Source organism: Bufo bufo, chromosome 2, assembly GCF_905171765.1.
Source record: "Bufo bufo chromosome 2, aBufBuf1.1, whole genome shotgun sequence".
NCBI lineage: Eukaryota > Metazoa > Chordata > Amphibia > Anura > Bufonidae > Bufo > Bufo bufo.
The window spans coordinates 795,873,739-795,898,021 of record NC_053390.1 but is presented as its reverse complement, the minus strand read 5'-3'; the positions used below and the strand labels follow the sequence as shown (position 1 = coordinate 795,898,021).

Sequence of the window (24,283 nt, the reverse complement as noted above, 5' to 3'; positions counted from 1 at the left end):
GGTGACCCTGACTCCCTCCGTATTAAGTGCACGGAGCCGGTGGTCGTGTCCCCTCACTATTATAGGGTTTTCAGGGGTCATACAGTCTAGGTACGAGGGCATGCAATCCTCTATCATAAAGATCTTTGCATGGGCATAGCAGTCAGGGTCAACTCTTAGGGTTTTATAGTGCTCACCCATATGTTCCTTAGTTTGGGATCAAGTCAGTCGGATGTTTATTTATAACTTCCAGTTTTCTGCAACACCATCCGTGACAGTAACAGGGTGAAATAGTGTGGAGGTTGCAGCAGCATGAGGAGGCCACAGAGTGGCAAGGTGACATAGTGTGGAGGTGGCGGCAGCATCAGGAGGCCACAAAGTGACACAATGACAGAGTGTGCAGGTGGCAGCAACATGAAGAGGCCACAGAGAGGCAAGTTACATAGTGTGGAGGTGGCAGCAGCATGAGGAGGCCACACAGTAGCAAAGTGACATAGTTGAAGGTGGCAGCACCATGAGGAGACCACAGAATGGCCCAATTACAGAGTGTAGAGGTGGCAGCAGCATGAGGAAACTACAGAGTGGCAGAAATACAGAGTCTAGAGGTGGCAGCAGCATTAGGATACCACAGAGTGGCAAAATGACAGAGTGTGGAGTTGGCGGCAGTAGCAGAATCATATGGAGGCCGCGGAGTGGCACAATGACAATGTAGAGGTGGTGGCAGCATCAGGAGGCCACAGAGTGGCAAGGTGACATAGTGTGGAGGTGGCAGCAGCATGAGGAGGCCACAGAGTGGCAGGGTGACATAGGGTGAAGGTGGCAGCAGCATGATAACACCACAGAGTGGCCCAATGACAGAGTCTGGGAGTGGCAGCAGCATGAGGAGGCCACAGAATGGCACAATGACAGAGTGTGGAGGTGGCAGCAGCATAAGAAGGCCAAAGGGTGTCAAGGTGACATAGTGTGGAGGTGGCAGCAGCATGAGGAGGCGACAGAGTGGCCCATTGACAGAGTCTAGAGGTGGCGGCAGCATCAGGAGACCACAGAGTGGCACAATGACAGAGTCTGGAGGTGGTAGCAGCATGAAGAAACCATAGAGTGGCAGAAAGACAGAGTCAGAGTGGCGGCAGCATCAGGAGTCCGCAGAGTGGCACAAAGACAGAGAGTGTAGGTGGCAGCAGCATGAGGAGACCACAAAGTGGCACAATGACAGCGTCTGCAGGTGGTAACAGTATGACCAGACCACAGGGTGGCCCAATGACAGAGTCTGTAGGTGACAGCAGCATCAGGAGGCGGCAGTGTGGCACAATTACCAAGTGTGGAGGTGTCAGCAGCATGAGGAGACCACAGAGTGGCAGAATGACAGAGTCTGGAGGTGGCGTCAGCATTAGGAGGCCACAGAGTGGCAAACTTACAGAGTGTGGAGGTGTTAGCAGCATGAGGAGGCCACAGAGTGGCAAGGTGACATAGTGTGGAGGTGGCAGCAGCATCAGGACGCCACAGAGTGGCAGGGTAACATAGTGTGGAGGTGGCAGCAGCATTAGGAGTCCACAGAATGGCAAGGTGCCATAGTATGGAGGTGGCAGCAGCATCAGGAGGCCACAGAATGGCTCAATGAGTCTGGAGTTAGCAGCAGCATGAAGAAACTACAGAGTGGCAGAAATACAGAATCTGGAGGTGGCGGCAGCATTAGGAGGCCACAGAGTGGCAAGGTGACATATTGTGGAGGGGTCAGCAGCATGAGAAGACTACAGAGTGGCCTAATGAAAGGAGGTGGCAGCAGCATGAAGAAGACACACAATGGCACAATGACAGAGTGTAGAGGTGGCAGCAGCATGAGGAGGCCACAGAGTGGCAGAAAGTCAGAGTATGGAAGTGGCAGCAGCATTAGGAGAGTGATAGAGGGTGCAGGTGGCAGCAGCATGAAGAGACCACAGAGTGGCCCATTGACAGAGTTTGGAGGTAACGGCAGCATGAGGAGACCACAGAGTGACACAATGACAGCGTCTGCAGGTGGTGGCAGCATGACCAGACCACAGGGTGGCCCAATGACAGAGTCTGTAGATGGTGGCAGCAGCATCAGGAGGTGGCAGAGTGGCACAATTACTTTTTGTGGAGGTGGCAGCAGCATGAGGAGACTACAGAGTGGCAGAATTACAGAGTTTGGAGGTGTTTGCAGCATGTGGAGGCTACAGAGTGGCAAGGTGACATAGTGTGGAGTTGGCAGCAGCATCAGGATACCACAGAGTGGCAAGGTATTATAGTGTGGAGGTAGCAGCAGCATCAGGACGCCACAGAGTGGCAAGATCACATAGTATGGAGGTGGCAGCAGCATCAGGAGGCGACAGAATGGCTCAATGACAGAGTCTGAAGGTAGCAGCAGCATGAAGAAACTACAGAGTGGCAGAAATACAGAGTTTGAAGGTGGCGGCCGCATTAGGAGTCCACAGAGTGGCAAAATGACAGAGTGTGGAGTTGGCGGCAGCAGCAACATTAAAAGGAGGCCACAGGGTGGCACAATGACACTGTGGAGGTGGCGACAGCATCAGGATGCCACAAAATGGCTAGGTGACATATTGTGGAAGGGGCAGCAGCATAAGAAGACCACAGAGTGGCCCAATGACAGGGTTTGGAGGTGGCAGCAGCATGAAGAGGCCACACATTGGCACAATGACAGAGTGTAGAGGTGGCAGCAGCATGAGGAGGCCACAGAGTGGCAAGGTGACATAGTGTGGAGATGGCAGCAGCATGAGGAGGCCACAGAATTGCAAGGTGACATAGTTTGGAGGTGGCAGCAGCATGAAGAGACCACAGAGTGGCCTTTTGACAGAGTCTGGAGGTGGCGGGAGCATCAGGAGGCCACAGAGTGGCCCATTGACAGAGTGTGGATGTGGCAGCAGCATGAGGAGACCACAGAGTTGGACAATGACAGATTCTGGAGGTACAAAATGGCCACGGGGAGAGAAAGGTGCTAATAGGGTGTGTATGTCAAATAAAGTGTCCTCCAAACACAGGAGGGTTAATTATGCTCACCTTTTTAGGTTGCACCAATATTGGGCGCAACCACAATGAAGGCCAACTGGAGAAGTAACTGCATAACCTACATAGAAAATGCCAGACCGCTTATACTAATTAAATCCTATATTACAAAAAAAAAACACAATTGAATACATACATGATTATAGCGCCATCCTGGAGGAGACACAGTATGGGTAATTGTCCTATGTTCCTGTTTTCATTTGAATTCTTACATATGCACTTTAGTGAATAATCATGTTGGATGAACAAGGACTTGCGTCCACTGTATGTTTCCTCCAGTGATGTCGTTTTTTATCTCCTGCACCAATTTCTTTTAATCATGTATGTATTCAATTGTGATTTTTTTTTAATAAAGGATTTAATTAGTATAAGCGGTCTGGCATTTTCTATGTAGGTTATGTATATAGTATGATGATTGCCACAGGCTTAGTCATTACTTGAACAAGTAATCATCCCACGGTTGGGGTATAGTATCAGATGGTGGAGAAGTAACTAGTTGGTGCTGCCGATTCAGTCCAAAATCTTCTTAGTCGGGGGCCAGACCGCCAACCGGGTGAATAATAGTACAGGAGCTCCACTGGACCATGGAAGTCAAGTGAGCGTGTGGACATAAGGCGCAGGATCACTACCAGATGTTGAATGTCATGAAGTTTATTGGAAGACAAAGCAATTCGGGGTTCTACGGACCCCTTTATCAAGTCTGTGAGGCTGCAGAGGAAGGGACCAGAAGTAGGGCCGTTCGCTGCCGACACGTGGGGCAGCAGCATCAGGAGACCACAGAGCGGCAAGACGACATAGTGTGGAGGTGGGTGGCAATACCAGTACCCGCTTAAGATGGTTGGTGAAAGAAGGAGCACTTGGCATCAGATGTGTGGCATAAGGCAGGTGGCAGCATCAGAATAGTAGCTGAGGCATGTAGCCAGAACAAACCGGTCTCTTTTGTCAAAATGTTGGTGTGGCAACATGGATGATCTAGTCTGATGTATCAGGAATTGCTGGGTGGAAATCCTGGCTGATCCACGTCTGATTCATCTTGACAAAGGTCAGTCTCTCCACATTTTGGGTGGACAGGAGAGTTCTTCTTCGGGTAACTATGGCCGCTGCCGCACTAAAAACCCGCTCTGATGCCACACTACTGGCCGGGCAGGACAGCTTTTTCAGGGAAAACTCAGCCAGTTGTTGCCACAAATCTAGTTTGGCTGCCCAGTAGTCCAGCAAATCTTTACCACAAAAGGCTTTAGAACATATAACTGCACCGCTGAACTGCAAATAATATATTTTTTTTCGCCACTAATACACACCAAAAAGGGCTTTAGCACATATAACTGCACCGCTGAATGGCAGATATATATTTTTTTGCGACTAATACACGTCAAAAGTGCTCTAATTTTCACACTTCACCACACAACGGTAAATAAGCCCTTTTTTCCCCACTAATATAAGCCAAAATATGCTTTAGAACATATAACTGCATCGCACAAGGGCAAATAAGACATAGAAATATTTCCTTGTAATAAACCCTGTTAATGGCTGTATCAAACAGCACTTGCACCCCAATAACAAGAACGGTTTGCTGGAATTACAGAGCTGTATAATGGCAATTTAAATCCGCAGTCAGTGCAGCAAGGTGTAATAGGATTGAGCCTATTACCCAGGCTGTAACCTCCCCTACTGAACCCTGTTCTGCTTCAATGCTGTGGAATGATTCCTCCCTTTCCTTTCCCTAAACCTTGAATAATCTTTCCCTGAACTTGTAAATCGTTTTTTTCAGCACAATGAAGTCTTTCCTAGCACTAAGTACACTGGAAAATGGATGAATCCAAGATGGCTGAGTTCCTTGCTCCATGTCCTAATACGTGCAGCAGACATTTTTGGAAAAATTGGAATTCCACTTCGTCAACTTTGATTTGCTCATCTCTATCTAGTTTGATCCTCAGCAATCTTATATTTATCACCTATCCTGTGGATAACCGATAAATTCTGATTGTGGTAAAAACCCCTTTAACATATATTACACTGCTCAAAAAAATAAAGGGAACACTTAAACAACACAATGTAACTCCAAGTCAATCACACTTCGGTGAAATAAAACTGTCCACTTAGGAAGCAACACTGAGTGACAATCAATTTCACATGCTGTTGTGCAAATGGGATAGAAAACAGGTGGAAATTATAGGCAATTAGCAAGACACCCCCAATAAAGGAGTGGTTATGCAGGTGGTAACCACAGACCACTTCTTAGTTCCTATGCTTCCTGGATGATGTTTTGGTCACTTTTGAATGCTGGCGGTGCTTTCACTCTAGTGGTAGCATGAGACGGAGTCTACAACCCACACAAGTGGCTCAGGTAGTGCAGCTTATCCAGGATGGCACATCAATGCGAGCTGTGGCAAGAAGGTTTGCTATGTCTGTCAGCGTAGTGTCCAGAGCATGGAGGCGCTACCAGGAGACAGGCCAGTGCATCAGGAGACGTGGAGGAGGCAGTAGGAGGGCAACAACCCAGCAGCAGGACCGCTACCTCCGCCTTTGTGCAAGGAGGAACAGGAGGAGCACTGCCAGAGCCCTGCAAAATGACCTCCAGCAGGCAACAAATGTGCATGTGTCTGCTCAAACGGTCAGAAACAGACTCCATGAGGGTGATATGAGGGCCCGACGTCCACAGGTGGGGGTTGTGCTTACAGCCCAACACCGTGCAGGACGTTTGGCATTTGCCAGAGAACACCAAGATTGGAAAATTCGCCACTGGCGCCCTGTGCTCTTCACAGATGAAAGCAGGTTCACATTGAGCACATGTGACAGACGTGACAGAGTCTTGAGACGCCGTGGAGAACGTTCTGCTGCCTGCAACATCCTCCAGCATGACCGGTTTGGCATTGGGTCAGTAATGGTGTGGGGTGGCATTTCTTTGGAGGGCCGCACAGCCCTCCATGTGCTCGCTAGAGGTAGCCTGACTGCCATTAGGTACCGAGATGAGATCCTCAGACCCCTTGTGAGACCATATGCTGGTGCGGTTGGCCCTGGGTTCCTCCTAATGCAAGACAATTCTAGACCTCATGTGGCTGGAGTGTGTCAGCAGTTCCTGCAAGACGAAGGCATTGATGCTATGGACTGGCCCGCCCGTTCCCCAGACCTGAATCCAATTGAGCACATCTGGGACATCATGTCTCGCTCTATCCACCAACGTCACGTTGCACCACAGACTGTCCAGGAGTTGGCAGATGCTTTAGTCCAGGTCTGGGAGGAGATCCCTCAGGAGACCGTCCGCCACCTCATCAGGAGCATGCACAGGCGTTGTAGGGAGGTCCTACAGGCACGTGGAGGCCACACACACTACTGAGCCTCATTTTGACTTGTTTTAAGGACATTACATCAAAGTTGGATCAGCCTGTAGTGGGTTTTTCCACTTTAATTTTGAGTGTGACTCCAAATCCAGACCTCCATGGGTTGAAAAATTTGATTTCCATTTTTTAACTTTTGTGTGATTTTGTTGTCAGCACAGTCAACTATGTAAAGAACAAAGTATTTCAGAAAAATATTTAATTAATTCAGATCTAGGATGTGTTATTTTGGTGTTCCCTTTATTTTTTTGAGCAGTGTATTTTATCATCGATACTGTCACAATTTTGTGGCAAATTCTTTGCAAAAATTATAGAAAAGCATTTCCCTTTAATAAAAATGCCAATCAACAAGCTTTTAGCTGTGGGCACTTGGAAGCCATCACAGTCATGCCTCGTATTGGCATGGCTGTGATTGGCATATGCAGCACGTGACCCCGCCTGTATGACTGCTGGTATTCAGGAACAGGGATTAGGATGAGACAGCTACCACAGGCCCCCCTCCCACCTTACTATACCAAAGGACACGGACACCGTATTATAACTTCAACTTGTTTTACTGGGTGATGATCGGCCACAGCTAAACATTACAACGGCAAAAGTAAGCTCATCCCCCAACCATTCCTTCGGTGCGGTGTGCCAACCCCTGGGCCCCAAGGGGCACGTGCGCCAAATCTTTTATCACCAGCTCCTTTTGTCTAACTTTCCGCCAGCTGTGACTTCCAACTCCAATCCATAACCAGGAACCTCAAAAGAAAGAAAAAACAACATGACCATCCAATCATAAACATTAACATACCACAAAAGAGAGGGAGGGCAGGACCAGCTTGCCTTCGCCGTAAAGAGGAAGGGCCAGAAGCATGGAGGAAGTATTTAACCCTTCCCATTGCCACCTCCCCTTCCTGTCCTTCACTCCGCCACTCCTCTTTAACCCTTTTGTTCCTTCTCTAAATTCCCACCCTTCTCATTCCCATTTACAGCCCGTCGGGCAACATTTAGTGTTATGGGAGGGGGCCTTTATTTATTAACAACCAGGGAAGGGGTGGGGGAACCACCAGTCCCTTATCACCCTCCCTAAACCGTCGGGTGCTGTCCAAAATGCCGGATCACGTGTTGCGCCACCATTCTGCTCTGACTAGTGTAAAGATGGGACGCAGCTGCAGTGAGGGACAGTGTTAGGTTTTTCATCTGGCTGTTAACTCTGTGGGTGACCTTTAGCCATTTTTTGGTGCGAAATACACCTACTTTGCACCTGTGGCACAGAAATACAATACTTAATCTGGCTGTTAATTTTGTCAGTGATCTATAGACATTTTTTGGGGTGAAATACAAATCCTTTGCACCGGTCACATGAAAATACAATAGTTAATCAGTCTGTTAATTCTGTGGGTGACATAATTCTATTTTTGAGGAATGAGGAGAGCATCAAATAAGGGTCATGGCCATGGTGCTGCTGGTGTTGGTGATGGGGGAGCTACTGTTGCAAGGAGAGGAGGTTGTCGAACTGTGCCAGCTATGTACCCAAATGAAACACCTTCCTCTGGTGCACGCAGACAACAGGACATTCTGCGTCATTTTGTAGGCCCGAATGCCGCTCTACGAATGGTGAGGCCAGAACAAATAGAGGCGGTAGTAGATTGGATGCCTGACATTGCCTCCAGTTCCTGCACATTGTCTTCCACCCATATAGACCTTCTTTCCAGATCTTCTATTCTGACCTCTGGTGGAGTTGGAGTTGCTGTGAAGCTGTTGGAACTGCTGCTGTCGGATATCCGGTTTTGTCCTGTTATTGTCTTCTGTTTGTTGTCTCCCTTCGGGGATTGTATGTGGTGTTTGTGTTGTTTGTCCTTTCTCTGGTGTTACCCTAGGTGTCAGTGGTGAGGCATAGTGCTCCCACCGCCCTATTCACTACCTAGGGCTTATTTCAGGGTAAGCCAGGGACGAGGCACGTGATCGGCGTACGCGTGAGTAGCCCGTCTAGGGATGTCAGGGTAGCCAGGTGCCAATAGCTAGGTGATTTAGAGGTCACCCCTCCTCCCTCTCCTTAGTGAAAGGGTACTCTCCTTACCTCCCCTTTGCGCTGCCCGTCTGTTACCTGCCATATTAGACGTGATATTATATCATGGATAGTGATGAGCGATAGAGGGTGCTGTTCATGAGTCATGATTACAGCACCCTCTATTAGTTGTATAGTGTTATGACAAGACTATTTGCTGAGATCATATTTGCTATATTGCTCTATATTTGTTTTTTAGAATATTCTTAATATTCTAAAAAACAAATATATAGCAATAAAGCGAATATTATTTAATAATTATGTAGTAAGTCAGTGATAATATCTGACACTTGAAAAGCTGGGTAATAACGCAGTGTAGATCACAAGTTATTATCCAGCTTTCCTAGTGTCATATTTTATCACTAAGTTATTACCCCGCTTTTCCAGTGTCATATATAATCCTAGTGTAGATCGCAAATATTCTAATCGCGAATTTTCCATGCAAAAGGCTGCACTAATAAGCTTGTCATAAGACAGTCTAATATTCTTGTCAGAAGACTATGAAACCAATAGAGGGCGCTATTGAGTTATGAACAGCGCCCTCTATTGGTTTCATAGTCTTCTGACAAGAATATTAGACTTGTCATAAGACTGTAAAACCAATAGAGGGTGCTGTTCATAACTCCATAGCGCCATCTATTGGTTTTCATAGTCTTATGACAGCTGAAAAACAAGGCAGATTCTGCTCATTTGCATGTCTTTCCCATAAGCCCATGTTTATGAAAATTCGTTTTTACATGGCAAAACTGTATAGAAAGGTTATTGAATATTTTGTTAGGACAATCGGAAAACTTTTTGTCGCCCTAATGATACTGATCTAGGTGTGCAGGTCCACCCAAGCCATCCAACAGATGCAAAATAACTTTGAGCTTTACTGGTTTTCCATCAGATGAGAGCCTGTTTGGAATATCTCATAGTGCACAAGGCTGCTTTTGTAAGGTATGCTAGCTGTCATCTGTTTCATGGATAGATTGGCTTTTGTCAGATAGCCTTTGTGTGGTGTTGTATGTCATATGTAATAGGAGTTTAAGATGCATTCAGCTATCCTTATAATGCTGTTTCCAAACCATTTTTATAGGGTTTCCATCAATTTCTAACCTTGTTTTATGAACCAGACACTCTCTTCTCTTCCGAGCAGGGAGGGCCTGGTTGTCTCCCATTTACTTCCATTATACTCGGCCCAGCACATGAATATAGCAATGTGTTCGGCCAAAAACTAGTGTTGAGCGCGAATATTCAAATAACAAATTTTTATTTCAAATATCGCAACTTTGAGATTTCGCGAATATTTTGAATATAGTTCTATATATTCGCGAAATCAAATTATTTGCATGGATGCTACCCACCTCAAGGCAAAATGTAATCAGATTGCGGGTGCGAAATGGTTTTCCAAAATTGATTTAAGGGGAGCCTACAATCTGATTCGCATCAAAGAGAGGGATGAGTGGAAGACAGCGTTTAACACTCCTGAGGGGCATTATGAAAACCTGGTCATGCCATTTGGCCTGGCTAATGCTCCTGTTGTCTTTCAACACTTTGTCAACGATATCTTTTGTCATCTTGTCGGCAGATTTGTGGTGATATATCTTGACGATATTTTGATCTATTCACCCGATCGGGAGACACACAGGGTACATGTCATGCAGGTGTTGCAGATTTTACGGACAAATAAGTTATATATTAAATTGGAGAAATGTGTATTCGCCATACAGGAGGCACAATTCCTGGGTTATCTGCTATAAGCTTCAGGGTTCCGTATGGATCTAGAGAAGGTCCGCGCGATCCTAGAATGGGATCTTCCTGAGAACCTAAAAGCTCTGCAGCGTTTTTTGTGGTTTGCCAATTTCTATAGAAAATTCATTCAGAACTATTCTGCGATTGTCAAACCCCTTAGGCCTCTTTCACACGGGCGTTGCGGGAAAAGGTGCGGGTGCGTTGCGGGAACATGCACGATTTTTCCGCGCGAGTGCAAAACATTGTAATGCGTTTTGCACTCGCGTGAGAAAAATCGCGCATGTTTGGTACCCTTGAGATCGGTGTTCTGTAGATTGTATTATTTTCCCTTATAACATGGTTATAAGGGAAAATAATAGCATTCTGAACACAGAATGCATAGTAAAATAGGGCTGGAGGGGTTAAAAAAAAATTAAACATAATTAAACTCATAGATCATACGAGTGTATCACTGTACAGCAGCGGCGGCATGAAGCGCACTAAAAAAGTCATAGCAACCAATGACGCCGTGCGCTCCTGCTGTCAGAAGGAATCCAGGCTGGGTTACCACGGACCGCTCTCACGGACGCGGAACACGGCCGTGTGCATTAAGCCTAATCCACTTGCTCGCGCAGCACGGCTTCTCTTCTGTCTCCTTCTTTGCTGATTGCAGGAAGAGGACCTGTGGTGACGTCACTCCGGTCATCACATGGTCCATCACATGATCCATCACCATGGTAAAAGATCATGTGACGGACCATGTGATGACCGGAGTGACGTCACCACAGGTCCTTTTCCTGCAATCAGCAAAGAAGGAGACAGAAGAGAAGCCGGGCTGCGCGAGCAAGTGGATTAAGAGGAGCATGCTGCGATTTTCACGCAAGGCACAAGTGATACGTGAAAATCACAGCTCGTGTGCACAGCCCCATAGAAATGAATGGGTCGGGATTCAGTGCGGGTGCAATGCGTTCAACTCACGCATCACATCCATGCGGAATACTCACCCGTGTGAAAGGGGCCTTACAGACATGACAAAGAAGGGGACTGATTTTTTTTAAATGGTCTGAATCTGCTAAACTGGCTTTTCCCTCTGCACCCATACTGGTCCAGCCTGATGTTTCTCAACCTTTTATTGTGGAGGTTGATGCATCGGAGGTGGAGGCTGTACTGTCCCAAGATCCGTCTCCAAGTAAATGGCATCCTTGTGCTTTCTTTTCTAAGAAATTGTTGGCAGCCGAGAAGAATTATGATATAGGCAACAGGGAACCTTTAGCTATTAAATTAGCGTTTGAGGAATGGCGTCACTTTTTGGAGGGGGCAGCTCATCCCGTCATGGTGATTACGGATCATAAAAACTTGTTATACCTTAAATCTGCTAAAAGTCTTACCCCTAGACAAGCTATGTGGTCTTTGTTTTTTACCAGGCTTAATTTTGTTATCACCTATCTTCTGGGGCTAAAAAATACCAAAGCTGATGCAGTATCCAGAAGTTTTCCTGGAGGGAGTGATGTTGATGATCCGGTGCCGATTTTACAAAAGGTGGTTGTTGGGGTGGTTGTCTCTGCGTTACACTCAGACCTGGAGGGGATGGTGTTGGAGGCTCCAGGGAACGCCCCGGTCTCCTGTCCCCCAGGAAAGTTGTTTGTGCCCTTGAATTTAAGCCTTGAAATATTAAAAGAACATCATAATTCTGCACTCACTGAGCACCCAGGTAGTAGGCCAAGCTCAAAGATATTGTCTCAACATTTTTGGTGGCCAAGGTTGTACCAGGATGTAGTTGATTTTGTTTCTCCCTGTACAACCTGTGCACTCGCTAAAGTCACTTATTGTCAGGATTCGAACTCGTGACTGGCCATGTCCCAGGTGGTAGCTCTAGCCACTAGACTACCAACCCTTCTGGACTTTTCCTTCTACTGAACTCTTTGATCTACCTTGTTCCAGCCTTGCCTTGTTAATCTCTGTGATTCCTTGCACCTGCTACTTCCTCTTTATAGCCCAGCCTCTTGCACCTGACCCCTGCTGGTATTGTTCTTCTGAACTTGATCCTGCTGTATCTACCGCTGTTCCTCTGTTGCTACTACTACCAACTCAACTGCTCCCAACCTCGGAATAGTCCCCGACTACTCTCTTGCTTGATCCTCTACTACCGTCTACCTTTCTGCTGTCAACCTGGACGCCTCCACCCCGCCTCTCTCCTTGCAGTCTCCCGCTACTGGACTCCACCCGGTACACTGCCCGGTGCCCTCCCACGCAGGTGAGCTAGCACCAGTAACAGAATAACCAGCCCTAAAATGGAGTCCACGATGGCCACCGTGCGCAAACAAGTCTCCGAACTTCAGGAGTTTGTCGCCACTGCCCAAAAGGAAATTGCTCAACTTCAAGGCGCAATCCAGAGCCAACAGAGGGAAATTATCGACTTGCAGCGTCAACTACTGGACGTACGCGGCGTGGTCACAGACACCCGCATGCCTCTCCTGTCAAAGTTTAACGGCGATCGGCGCCAATTTCAGGGGTTCCTCAACCAGTGCCGTATCTACTTTCAGATGCAGCCGGGCTCCTTTTCCTCGGACAGAAAGAAGGTCCTGTTTATCATCAACCTTCTAACTGACGAGGCCCTGGCATGGGCATCCCCATATGTGGAATCCCACAGTCCCTTATTGAATAACCTAGACAATTTCACCGCAGCCATGAGCCAAGTCTTCGACGACCCTAACTGCTGCGCGACTGCCGAGGCTAGGCTGCACAGTCTACGGCAGGGAAGATGCTCTGTAGCCGAGTATACCTCCGAGTTCCGCCGCTGGGTCACGGACACCACCTGGAACCCAGCTGCCCAGAAAAGTCAATTTCGCCGCGGACTCTCCGAACTTATAAAGGATAAGCTCGCCAGGGTAGACGCCCCAGACAATCTGGATGATTTCGTCCAACTGTGCATCCGTATTGACCGGAGACTCACGGAAAGAAGGAGAGAAAGACTCTGGTCCTTAGATAACAGGCCCGCGTACCCTTTCACTCCAACGACTCAGCCGGCTCACCAACCCCCCAAGGAGCCGATGCAGGTCGACGCACTGCGCAAGACTTTATCGGCTGCTGAAAAGGAGAGACAACTGGCCGCAGGCCTCTGCCTTTACTGTGGCGAGCCAGGGCACTTCGCTATTAGGTGCCCCAATAAGACTCGCCGAACCATCGCTGTCACTAAATTACGGGAATTACAACAGGCCACAATCTCACCCTTGGCCTCTGAAACCATGGACACTACAGGTACCGGGTCCCACTTCATTGTATCCATCCTTATCACCATTGGGGAATGACAGCTTCCCTGCTCTGCAATGCTCGGGGGCCGGCGGAAATTTCATGGACTTGACCTTCGCCCATGAGAACAACATACCACTGGTAACCAGGGCAGCCCCCATCGATCTGAAAACCGTCGATGGGACCCTGCTCTCTTCTGGGCCGGTTACGCACCAGACTGCTGACCTTCAACTCCTCGTCAAACCCGATCATCAGGAGACCATTCATAGAAACATAGAAACATAGAATGTGTCGGCAGATAAGAACCATTTGGCCCATCTAGTCTGCCCAATATACTGAATACTATGGATAGCCCCCGGCCCTATCTTATATGAAGGATGGCCTTATGCCTATCCCATGCATGCTTAAACTCCTTCACTGTATTTGCAGCTACCACTTCTGCAGGAAGGCTATTCCATGCATCCACTACTCTCTCAGTAAAGTAATACTTCCTGATATTACTTTTAAACCTTTGCCCCTCTAATTTAAAACTATGTCCTCTTGTAGCAGTTTTTCTTCTTTTAAATATTCTCTCCTCTTTTAGCTTGTTGATTCCCTTTATGTATTTAAAAGTTTCTATCATATCCCCTCTGTCTCGTCTTTCTTCCAAGCTATACATGTTAAGGTCCTTTAATCTTTCCTGGTAAGTTTTATCCTGCAATCCATGTACCAGTTTAGTAGCTCTTCTCTGAACTCTCTTCAAAGTATCAATATCCTTCTGGAGATATGGTCTCCAGTACTGAGCACAATACTCCAAATGAGGTCTCACTAGTGCTCTGTAGAGCGGCATGAGCACTTCCCTCTTTCTACTGGTAATTCCTCTCCCTATACACCCAAGAATTCTGCTAGCATTTCCTGCTGCTCTATTACATTGTCTGCCTACCTTTAAGTCTTCTGAAATAATGATCCCTAAATCCCTTTCCTCAGATACTGAGGTTAGGACTGTATCACAGATTTTATATTCTGCTCTTGGGTTTTTACGCCCCAGGTGCATTATCTTGCACTTATCAACATCTAATTTTAGTTGCCAGATTTTTGACCATTCCTCTAGTTTTCCTAAATCCTTTTCCATTTGGTGTGTCCCTCCAGGAACATCAACCCTGTTACAAATCTTTGTGTCATCAGCAAAAAAGACACACCTTACTATCGAGGCCTTCTGCAATTTCGCTGATAAAGATATTAAACAATATGGGTCCCAGAACAGATCCCTGAGGTACCCCACTGGTAACAAGACCTTGGTCTGAATATATTCCATTGACTACAACCCTCTGTTGCCTGTCCCTCAGCCACTGCCTAATCCATTCAACAATATGGGAGTCCACGCACAAAGACTGCAATTTATTGATAAGCCTTCTATGTGGGACAGTATCAAAAGCCTTACTAAAGTCTAGATAAGCGATGTCTACTGCACCTCCTCCATCTATTATTTTAGTCACCCAATCAAAAAAATCAATAAGATTAGTTTGCAAAAGTAACAAAATAGGGAGGCTCAACACTCAGATGAACGGATAGCGGTGGGTTCACTGCCTAATGGGTCACTCACCCACTTGAGAATGAAAATATATAGGTAAAGAAAAGCAGGCACACCACCTTCTGGAACAATAGTGGAACACTTGGAAAATTTATTCAATAATGAAATATCACAGTTAAAAAGGCCAATATATATAAAACACTCAATGCAATAAAACAATAAATAAAATACATAAATAATTGTCCCAATTTGAGACCGCACTCTGAATAATGTCAGACTGTTGTATGGTCTCCTGAGATAATGTCTCCTGAAATAAACTCTGGCAAAGGTAAAGATAGATGTGATCCACCTGTTAATGGTTGCCAAATAGAATCGTCTCCATGAGACTCTTACCACTCAGTAGTACCGATGGTGTTGATAAATGGTCTACTTGCACGGAGCGGTGAAGAAATGTGGTCACCAGGGCGCTGGACTCTGGACGCTGAATGCTGAGTCGGTAACAAGCGTGCAGCTTGGAGGACGTGCTCAAGGTAAGTAATCACGTACCGGTGAGAGATGCGGTCACCAAAGCGCTGGACGCTAGACGCTGGATACTCAGCTTAGAAAACGTACGTTTGGTCAGGTGATCCGGTGAGAGATGAGGTCACCAAAGCGCTGAACGCTAGACGCTGGATACTCAGCTTAGAGGACGTACGTTTGGTCAGGTGATCCTATGTGGATGAATCAGATGATCAGGTCAGCTGGTGCAAACGCCCAATCACGTGCTGCACAGGTCCTTATACCGTAGTGATACTTTGGCATAGCATGGGTCCAGGTCCTATACCGCAACAAATGGTTATGTTGGCAGATAGCTTTTTCAAAGAATAATTTTCTTTGTCCACGAAATCTTTTGTACTTGGGGTCCGGACCAGTACTAGGTGTGGAAGTTTGCGTAGTCCGCTAGACGCGTTTCGAGGCTACCTGCCTCTTCCTCAGTAGCAAGATTAGTTTGACATGATCTCCCTGAAGTAAACCCATGCTGTTTTTCATCTTTCAATCCATGGGATTTTAGATGTTCCACAATCCTCTCCTTAAGTATGGTTTCCATTAATTTGCCCACTATTGATGTCAGGCTTACTGGCCTATAGTTGCCCGATTCCTCCCTACTACCTGTCTTGTGAATGGGCACAACATTTGCTAATTTCCAATCTTCTGGGACGACTCCTGTTGCCAGTGATTGGTTAAATAAATCTGTTAATGGTTTTGCTAGTTCACCGCTGAGCTCTTTTAATAGCTTTGGGTGTATCCCATCAGGCCCCTGTGACTTATTTGTATTAATTTTAGACAGCTGACTTAGAACCTCTTCCACTGTAAAGACACATGCATCAAAAGATTCATTAGTCTTCTTTCCTAACTGAGGTCCTTTTCCTTCATTTTCCTTTGTAAAAACTGAACAGAAGTATTCATTGAGGCAGACAGCTAGTTCTTTATCTTCTTCCATATACCTTCCTTCTTTTGTTTTTAATTTGGTAATTCCTTGTTTTAGTTTCCTTTTTTCATTTATGTATCTGAAGAATGCCTTATCGCCTTTTTTCCCTGACTGAGCTAATTTCTCTTCTGCCTGTGCTTTAGAAGCTCTTATAACTTGTTTGGCCTCTCTCTGCCTAATCTTATAAATTTGCCTGACATCCTCGTTTTTTTTATTTTTTATAATTCCTAAATGCTATATTTTTGTTTTTAATGATTTTGGCCACTTCTGCTGAGTACCACAGTGGTCTCTTCCTTTTTTTGCTTTTACTGACAAGCCTAATGCAATTTTCTGTTGCCTTCAATAGTGCCATTTTTAAGTAGTCCCATTTCTCCTGGACTCCAATGAAACTGTTCCAATCTGATAGGGACTCGTATACCACTAATCTAATTTTACAAAAGTCAGTTTTTCTAAAATCTAAAACTTTTGTTTTTGTGTGGTGTGAGTCAGTCACTGTACTTATAGTAAACCACACTGACTGGTGATCCCTAGATCCCAAGCTTTCCCCTACAATAATATCATATACCAAATTCCCATTTGTGAATACTAAATCTAAAATGGCCTCCTTCCGGGTTGGCTCCTCAACTACTTGCTGTAGAGATAATCCCAGTAGGGAATTTAGAATATCTGTACTCCTGGCAGAACTAGCTATTTTGGTTTTCCAGTTTACATCTGGAAGATTGAAGTCTCCCATAATGATAACTTCCCCTTCAATGTCATTTTAGCTATTTCCTCAACTAGTAGATCATCTAATTCTTTGACTTGGCTAGGTGGTCTATATATCACACCTACACGAGTTACCTTATGATTATCAAGCTGCAAGGTAACCCAAACTGACTCTAAATTGTTCTCGCTAACTTGTATCAAATTAGATTTTATGCTATCTTTCACATACAGGGCCACCCCTCCCAACTTCTTGCCTTCTCTGTCTTTCCTGTATAGAGAGAACCCTGGTATTGATATATCCCAGTCATTACTCCCCTTGAACCACGTCTCAGTAACAGCCACTACATCTATATTCTCAGATGCCATTATAGCCTCAAGTTCATTGATCTTATTCCCTAAACTGCGAGCATTTGTAGACAAAAATCTGAGCTTGTAATTTCTTAACCTTTGTGCTACTGGCATCTTCTGGCATTGTTCCGGGGGGCAGTTGGACTGCTGGATTATCACTCTTTTGCCCCCCTTTCCTAGTTTAAATGCTCCTTAGCAAATACTTGGAACTGTTCACCGAGAACATTCGTTCCCTTGAGAGAAAGATGCAAACCATTTTTCTTGTACAGTTCTTTTCCATTCCAACAAGAGCTAACATGAGACACAAAGCCAAACCCTTGGTTCAGACACCATTCACCAAGCCATACATTGAATTCATTAATGCGCATCTTTCTGTCATGCTGAAGGTTATGCACAGGCACAACTGCAGAGAATTAAACAGTTGATGCAACCTTCCGTATATCCTTTCCAAGTGTGTGAAAAGCTTCTTTCACCTTTGAAACCTCATTGCAAGCCAGATCGTTTGTCCCAAGATGGACAATAACATCCACTTCCCTTTCCTGATTTGCTTGCCTAACAATATTAAGGATCCGTCATCTATCCCTGCTAGCGGTAGCACTAGGGAGACATCTCACAGCACCATTCTCCTCAAACTTCACACCTCTTATGATGGAATCGCCCACCAACAGCTGCTTACTATCAATCCTCACCTTCTCCTTTTTGTCTTTGGCTGCAGTCTTACATACTTTAGGCATGGGAGATGATTGTTTCTCACTCACTGTGCTTGAGCCATCCTCCATGTTGCTCTTGCACTCTGAAAGTGCTGCAAATGAATTATGGAGAGCCACAGACTGTGGGACATGTCTTCTATTCACAACTCTCAGTCTACCAGAACCTACAGTAACCCATCTTCCATTTCCAAGGGGACTCTGTGGCAGTGGCATTGCAATGTTCTCAGCCTGAGTTTGTTTAATGGTTAATTTACAAATCTCATATTTCAAAAAGGTATTTCCTGCTCCATTGTGGAGAGCTATCTACAGATCAGACAGTATCCAAACCTCTGAAGAGTGGAACCTGAAATAAAAGCACAACAAGTCATGCACAGAACCAGGTCTGCCATTGTAAAGAGGGGAAAGATTTTAAACAAACAACTCTTACTTGTTTAGATTGTATCCACCTCCAGATTACCTCCTGAGTATCTCCTGAATATCTCCAGTGCACTTGTAGATCAGCACTTGAAATAGCAGCCTCTTTTGAAACACAGTGTCTGAGTATCCACCAGAAACACCACTGAAGTTCTGCTCTTTTGAAACACAGTGTCTGAGTATCCACCAGAAACACCACTGAAGTTCTGCTCTTTTGAAACACAGTGTCTGAGTATCCACCAGAAACACCACTGAAGTTCTGCTACAGTGAAAAAACTCTGAGTTAGACTAAGTTAGTCTACTGTCTATCTCCAATGCACTTGTAGATCAGCACTTGAAATAGCAGCCTTGAAAAAGCTTCTTCTTCTTCGTGGAGAAAAAAGACTCTTCTCTACACCCTTGCATAGATTATCGAAAGCTCAACAACGTTTCTGTGAAGAACCGGTACCCTCTCCCCCTGATTTCTGAACTCCTCGAGAGACTTCGGGCAGCAAAAGTCTTCACTAAGCTCTATCTCCGAGGAGCCTACAACCTGGTCCGAATTCGCCCGGGGGACGATTGGAAAACCGCCTTCCGGACCCGCTACGGTCACTTCGAGTATCTGGTCATGCCTTTCGGCCTCTGCAATGCCCCTGCTACCTTCCAACATTTTATCAACGACATCCTCAGGGACATACTTGACCAATTTGTGGTAGCATATCTGGACGATATTTTGATTTTCTCAGAAGACCTTGAACAACATCGTGGGCATGTCCGCAGGGTGCTACAGAAACTCTGTGAACAGTCTCTCTATATTAAAATGGAGAAGTGTGAATTTGAACAGACTTCCCGCTTGGGTTCAATCTCCATGGACTTTATTGTGGACCTTCCTCCCTCCAAGGGCATGAACACCGTCCTGGTCGTTGTCGACCGTCTCACCAAAATGGCCCACTTCATCCCCTGCAAGGGCCTACCCACCGCCAAACAGACGTCCGATCTCGTACTCCGAGAGGTTTTTAGGCTACATGGGGCCCCGGACGATGTGGTTTCGGATTGGGGAGTACAGTTCACTTCCAGGTTCTGGAGAGACTTCTGTCAAGCCCTTGGGATCAAGGTGAACCTGTCTTCTGCGTTCCACCCCCAATCCAATGGGCAGACCGAGAGAACGAATCAAATCCTCGAGCAGTATTTGTGCTGTTTCGTCACCCATCTGCAAGACGACTGGCTGGACCACCTCTCTACGGCCGAGTTCGCCTATAACAATGCGGAGCACAGTTCTACCCAATACAGCCCGTTCTACGCTAACACCGGCCTACACCCAACCTTCATCCCTCACTTGCCCATTTCCACCACAGTCCCAGCCATTGCCGAACGTCTTGCAAGTCTACAACAGGCACAGGAAAATATTCGGGACAATCTACATCGAGCCCAGAGCCTCTTCAAGCAGGCAGCGGATAAACGCCGCAAACCTGCTCCGGAATGCCAGGTAGGAGACAAGGTGTGGCTCTCCACCAGAAACCTAAGCCCAAAGGTTCCCTCCCGGAAGTTGGGCCAAAAATACATGGGTCCTTTCCGGATCACGGCTCGAATCAACGAAGTCGCCTTCCGACTCCATCCGGTTTTCCACTACTCTCTCCTGAAACCACATGTTGAGAACACCTTCCCAGGCCGCCACCCCCTCCTCCTCCTCCGGTAAGAGTACAAGACCAGGAGGAATACACTGGGACCAGGATCCTTGACTCCAGACTCCACCGTGGAAGGCTGCAGTATTTAGTTGGGTGGAAGGGCTATTCCCCCGAGGATAACTCCTGGGAGCCGGAGGGAAATGTCCATGCCCCCAGACTGGTAAAAGCTTTCCACCAGAGACATCCCGATAAACCGTCATCTGCGGTGCCCGGAGGTCACCTTGGAGGGGGGGGGAGTACTGTCGGGATTCGACCCCGTGACCGGCCATGTCCCAGGCAGTAGCTCTAGCCACTAGACTACCAACCCTTCTGGACTTTTCCTTCTACTGAACTCTTTGATCTACCTTGTTCCAGCCTTGCCTTGTTAATCTCTGTGATTCCTTGCACCTGCTACTTCCTCTTTATAGCCCAGCCTCTTGCACCTGACCCCCGCTGGTTATTGTTCTTCTGAACTTGATCCTGCTGTATCTACCGCTGTTCCTCTGTTGCTACTACTACCAACTTGACTGATGGGTCTCCAAATTGGGCAGATGGCCTGTGCTTGCCCTTTACGCCTTCGAGGTGCTGGCCTGCACTGCATCAAACGTATTGGCAGGGGGTGAGATCATGGACAGGCACATCCGCCTGTCCACAGTCAATGTGGATAAGCTCACGTTCATTAAAATGAACCAGGCATGGATCCCACAGGACTTGTCCGTACCTTGGGCTGAGTAGACTAGTATACTGGCCGTATTATATGAAAAAATATATAAAAATGAAAGAAAAAAAATGCAAAACAAAACACAAAAACAGTGTTTTCTACCTCCTCCGCCTCTTCCACCTACACTGCCACATCCACCGCCTCCTCAACCTCATACTCCACTTGCACCTCTTCCTCCTGGTTTAAGATTATTATTATTTTTTTCTATTCTATGTTATTTTAAGTCATTCCCCTTTCCACATTTGTTTGCATGGCAATTGGCCTGCTCTTACCTCCATTTTGCATTCTTTTTCAGCCCTCTAGCCCCTGCTATGACTATTTTACAGCTATTTTACAGCACCAAAGTTTGGGTCCCCATTGACTTCTCTGGGGTCGGGGTCAAGTTAGAGTCCCCGAACCGAACTTTGAACCAAAGTTCGGCTGAAGCTGTTGAACCCAAACAACCATGGGTCCGCTCATCCCTAAAAATATCCTTTTACTGTACGGGGAGAATCTCCTGTTGAATGCGAGCAGCTTTCTGCACTCAAATTGCTGCTTTGCTTGGAGAAAACAATATTGTACTGTTTCTCCTGTTTCGGGAAATGGGGGTTACATTAGTCTTTTGAAATTATATTACTACATTTCCCATAAAGATGTTGTCAAGGTAATGCACAATCATTGAATTCCACAATGGGGTGTTCCATAGATAAACTAATGTCAGGGCAGAAGGAGGTAGAGAAGAATAGAGAGGTTTAGGGGTTAATAATGGTTGAGTGGTAGAGGGTGTGGGACGCAAATTGTGTTAATCAGAGGTAAAAGTCAAAAGTGAAACCCTTTTTGGAACTACATCTATCTATATACCTCAAGTAATGAGATGCATTTTTTCTCCTCAGGTGACTGATTTTGAAGTATTTTAAGCTCAGCTAAAAACAGAAATAAGACTGCAAAGCGAAACACACTGACGCTTCCCCCGTGAAGAAATGGTTTTGTACAGCCAGATAATACAGATGTATCACTGTGGTGGACTTTCGGCTCTGGAAGCAGTGTTGAAATTAAACGTAAGTAAAACATGAAATGTTAGTTTTTTATGTTCTGTATCTGCTGTTGTGATTCTTTTTTGTCTCCTTATGTAGTTTCTTCTTGTCCATATTTGTTGAATATGATTGACTACATTGTCAGATTATAGCTAATTGCAACAGCCACCAGTTGTTGGCAAAGTTTTAATTCTCTTAAAATTTCCCAAAAAGTTGTTACCAAGATTTTTTTTTTAAAAAAAGGACCCTACAGTAAATTACAATTTTTGAAGTACAATGTAGTTATTCTGTCATTTAACTTTTAACAAAGTAAATTTATATTTGAGTAGATGCTGTAGGTATTAGCTTATAATTGTAAAGAAAAAGCAGTAAGATATTATACTAATCAAAGCAAGAAAGGTACACGATGTAAGCTGCTTACAAAAGGACATGAAACCTCACCCACACCAGTACAGGTTTTTGTACGGTGAGCATAGGGGAAGTATCTACTGTGGTACACTTTTGGCAAAAAAACTACTGTAGAGATCAAACGTAAGTACACTGTTAGAACTGTTTCTTCGCTTTTCTCCTTGATTAGTATACATATTAGTGTTTATATGTTTTTTCTTAAAAAAATTTTCTCTGTTCTTATGTGTAAAATGTGATTATTTTATCAGGCCTTGAATTAATCTAGGTAAATTGTCTTAAAATTAAAAATGGTATACCAAGAAAAGCACAAAAAATTGCTGCTGTCAACTATAGATAACATTAACACATATGACCTTGCCTGCAGCAGAATAGGTTTTTGTATATCTTTCAATTTTTGCTTTTTTCTTACATTCATTCTTTAGGGTATAACTTTAACATTAAAAATTATTTAAAAAAAAAATACTATAGAAAGCATTCGAGTTACATGATATAAGCTACTTACAATCAGACACAAAACTTCACCCACATCTTTTTTTTCTTGTTTGGTATGAATTTTTGCTTTTTTAATGTCTTGTTTTTGTAGAATATTTTTGCTTGTGTAAAATGTGAATATTTTACCAGACCATAGAAATGCTTCTTAGCTTTTTTTTCCCCCTTGATTCTATTTTCATGTGTAAAATGTATTGATTATTTTACCAGGCCTTGAGTGAATCTAGGTAATTTGTCTTTGAAATTTGAAATTCGTATAACCAGAAAAATAACAAAAAAGTACAAGACCTTGCCTGTAGCAGAATAAATTTTTGTATATCTTTTTTTTATTTTTGCTTTTATTACATTCATTCGTTAAGGTTTAATTTTAACATTAAAAATAATTTAAAAAAATACTATAGCAAGCAAAAAAGTTACATAATATAAGCTACTTACAATCAGACATGAAAATTCACCCACATCACTATAGGTTTTTGTACAATGAGCATAGGGGAAGTATCTACTGTGGTTCACTTTTGGCAAAAAAACGACTGTAGAGATTAAACGTAAGTATGCTGTTAGAAATGTTTCCATGAAGTTTTTTTTAATGTATTTTGTATTTGTAAAACCTTTTATTTCATATCTGTAAAATGTGAATATTTTACTAGACCTTGAGTAAATCTGAGTAATTGGTCTTAAAATTAAAATTCTTACATACAAAAAAAAATTGCTGCCACTACCTGTAGATAACATTTAAGGCATAAGACCTTGCCTGCAGCACAATAGGTTTTTGTATATCTTTTTACATTTTTGGTTTTATTACATTCATTCATTAGGGTTTAATTTTAACATTACAAATTGTAAGAGAACACACTACATTTAGAAAAAAGTTATATGATGTAAGCTACTTATAATCAGACCTGAAACTTCCCTCACATCACTGTAGATTTTTGTAAGATGAGTCTAGAGGCAATCTCTACAGTGGTACACTTTTGGCAAGAAAACTACTGTAGAGATTAAACGTAAGTACACTTTTAGACATGTTTGTATGGGTAATATTAAGGCATACAACTTTTTTCCACAGCAAAATATGGTTTTCTATATAATTTGTTTTTAGATTTTTTTTGTATTTTTGCTTCATTTGAGTTATTTAGAAAACACTACATCAAATTGGTCATAAAAATTCTAAATAAGTAATTACTGTAAATTGTAAGTTATTGTACAATGAGTAGAGAAGAAGTAGTGTAGTTCGCTTTTTTCAGAAAATAAATTTGCAATTAAAACGTAAGCTGAAAAAAGGACCAGGTACAAAAACACTTCATAAGGACCAGGTTAAAAAAAAAACACTTCAAAAACAGTACAATCTGATCATTATACTTAGTGTAGTATAAGTTTTTGAACAATGTTACCACTTTTTTTTTTTTTTTATATAATTAACTACATTTTCTTCAAAATGACACATAATCCAATTATTAGGGTTTATGCCACGTAAGTAGCATTTCGC

The 24,283-nt window shown here is 44.5% G+C and overlaps 1 gene segment (V, D, J or C); it reads left to right on the top strand.

Moving 5' to 3' along the window:
- LOC120990446 overlaps positions 1–24,283 on the top strand; it is a 224,337-nt gene that overhangs the window by 196,536 nt on the left and 3,518 nt on the right. The window contains 1 exon segment of the V gene segment in view: positions 23,767–23,801. Coding sequence covers positions 23,767–23,801 — 35 coding nt within the window.